General features: G+C 27.6%; 1 protein-coding gene across 1 annotated transcript; it reads left to right on the top strand.

Annotated features, from left to right (window-relative positions):
* Positions 1-390: 390 nt before the first annotated feature.
* Positions 391-1625, top strand: LOAG_05774 (homeobox protein lin-39; the record flags this gene model as incomplete). Its single annotated transcript, XM_020446969.1, has 2 exons — positions 391-542; positions 1405-1625. Coding segments are annotated over 2 exons (308 nt in total), but the record flags the coding sequence as incomplete, so codon positions are not given.

Here is a 1625-nt window from a genome sequence, read left to right as displayed (position 1 = left end):
TAATAATAATAATAATAATAATAATAATTAATAATAATAATAATAATAATAATAATAATAATAATAATAATAATAATAGTAATAATAATAATAAATAATAATAACAGCAAACAATAATAATAATTAATGATATAGTAATAATAAGAATAGTGATAATAATATGTTGATACAAATAAACATTCATTTTAAAAAAGATTTGATTATACCACAGTAAGTTGTGATTTTTGATAACGACATTAAAATTATTATCAGTCTGTACTTAAATTCATAAAATGTGAATTTCCAGATTCATGATTAACCGTGGATTTTTACCATAATTAAACAAGAGAAAAAAATTTTTTTTCAAAAATTTTTTTTTATTGATTTGCGAAGAAATGAAATTTTTTTAAATTATAGGTTCAAATCGAGGAGAGAAACGCCAACGAACAGCATATACTAGGAATCAAGTACTGGAATTGGAAAAAGAATTTCATTTCAACAAGTATTTGACTCGAAAGAGGCGTATCGAAATAGCTCATTCGCTGATGCTAACCGAACGACAGGTTAATTGAATCATTTTATTTTAAATTTTAGATTCATTCATACTTTTAGTTTTCATTTCAAAATTTTAATTGTTTAAAAAACCAGAACTAGTTCAAGTTTTAAAGATGTTTTCTCGTTGTTTTGTTGATTTCTGTAAACAACAGATTTCCCTAAGTCGTCTATGAATTTCAATTAAGTAAAAATTGATCTGAAATTAATTGAAGTAATATAAATCCATGCAAATCATCAAAATTTTCTGTAATTTCTTTCACTTCAAGTATCTACAAATTGTTTTTGATAATGAAGAAAAAATTGATGGGACAAATAGTTGTAAAATAACACCTTAGCGCATATGTTACGATTTTCCATGATGTGATAAAATAGGAGCAAAAGAAAGAGAATTTCTGAAAAGACAAATGATTTTAGGATTGATTTAGGAAATGTTTGTTGTCAAGATCCTCTCAAAAAGATATCCTTTTCTCAAAAACAAATTTCAATTCTTAGAAAGATTGAAGCTGAGAGTGAGAAAGTAATGAATAGATTATTATTACTTTAGCTTTTCCACAAGTTTAGCAAGTTTTGTATCCCACATTTTTGCGTTCCTTAAATGCTAATTATGCCATCACAAATAAATCTTTATTTTAATACCTGGCATGCAGCCTGATTCTAATCATTATTGAATTCTCCTACAATCTGAAATATTTTTAAATGAAACTATTTGGTCCTTACATTCATGATAATAATTGCGTTAATATCGATGATAATTGCACTCTCTGTTATCAACTGTTTGTTTTCGTTCTTTTCCATCCAAGAGATAATTTTGAATTTCTCTCTCTCTCTGTTTCTCTACAATAAGACTAATTCAGGCACTTCTTATTTCAGGTCAAAATTTGGTTCCAGAATCGTCGTATGAAGCACAAGAAGGAGAACAAAGATAAGCCGGCGCCCACTGTACCATTCCCGGCTGGCGCGCTTTCCTTCCATCATTTGGCTAGTTTCAATCCGCGTAATTTCCTTCTCACTAATAATTATACATGAATGTATCGTCGTGAATGTAACACCGTTAAGCTTAAAGCCATGGATTACTATAAATTACTAACCGG

The sequence above is a fragment of the Loa loa genome, assembly GCF_000183805.2.
Source record: "Loa loa unplaced genomic scaffold supercont3.389, whole genome shotgun sequence".
NCBI lineage: Eukaryota > Metazoa > Nematoda > Chromadorea > Rhabditida > Onchocercidae > Loa > Loa loa.
Note: the sequence above shows the minus strand (reverse complement) of the source record. Positions and strands in the feature narration are given on the sequence as shown.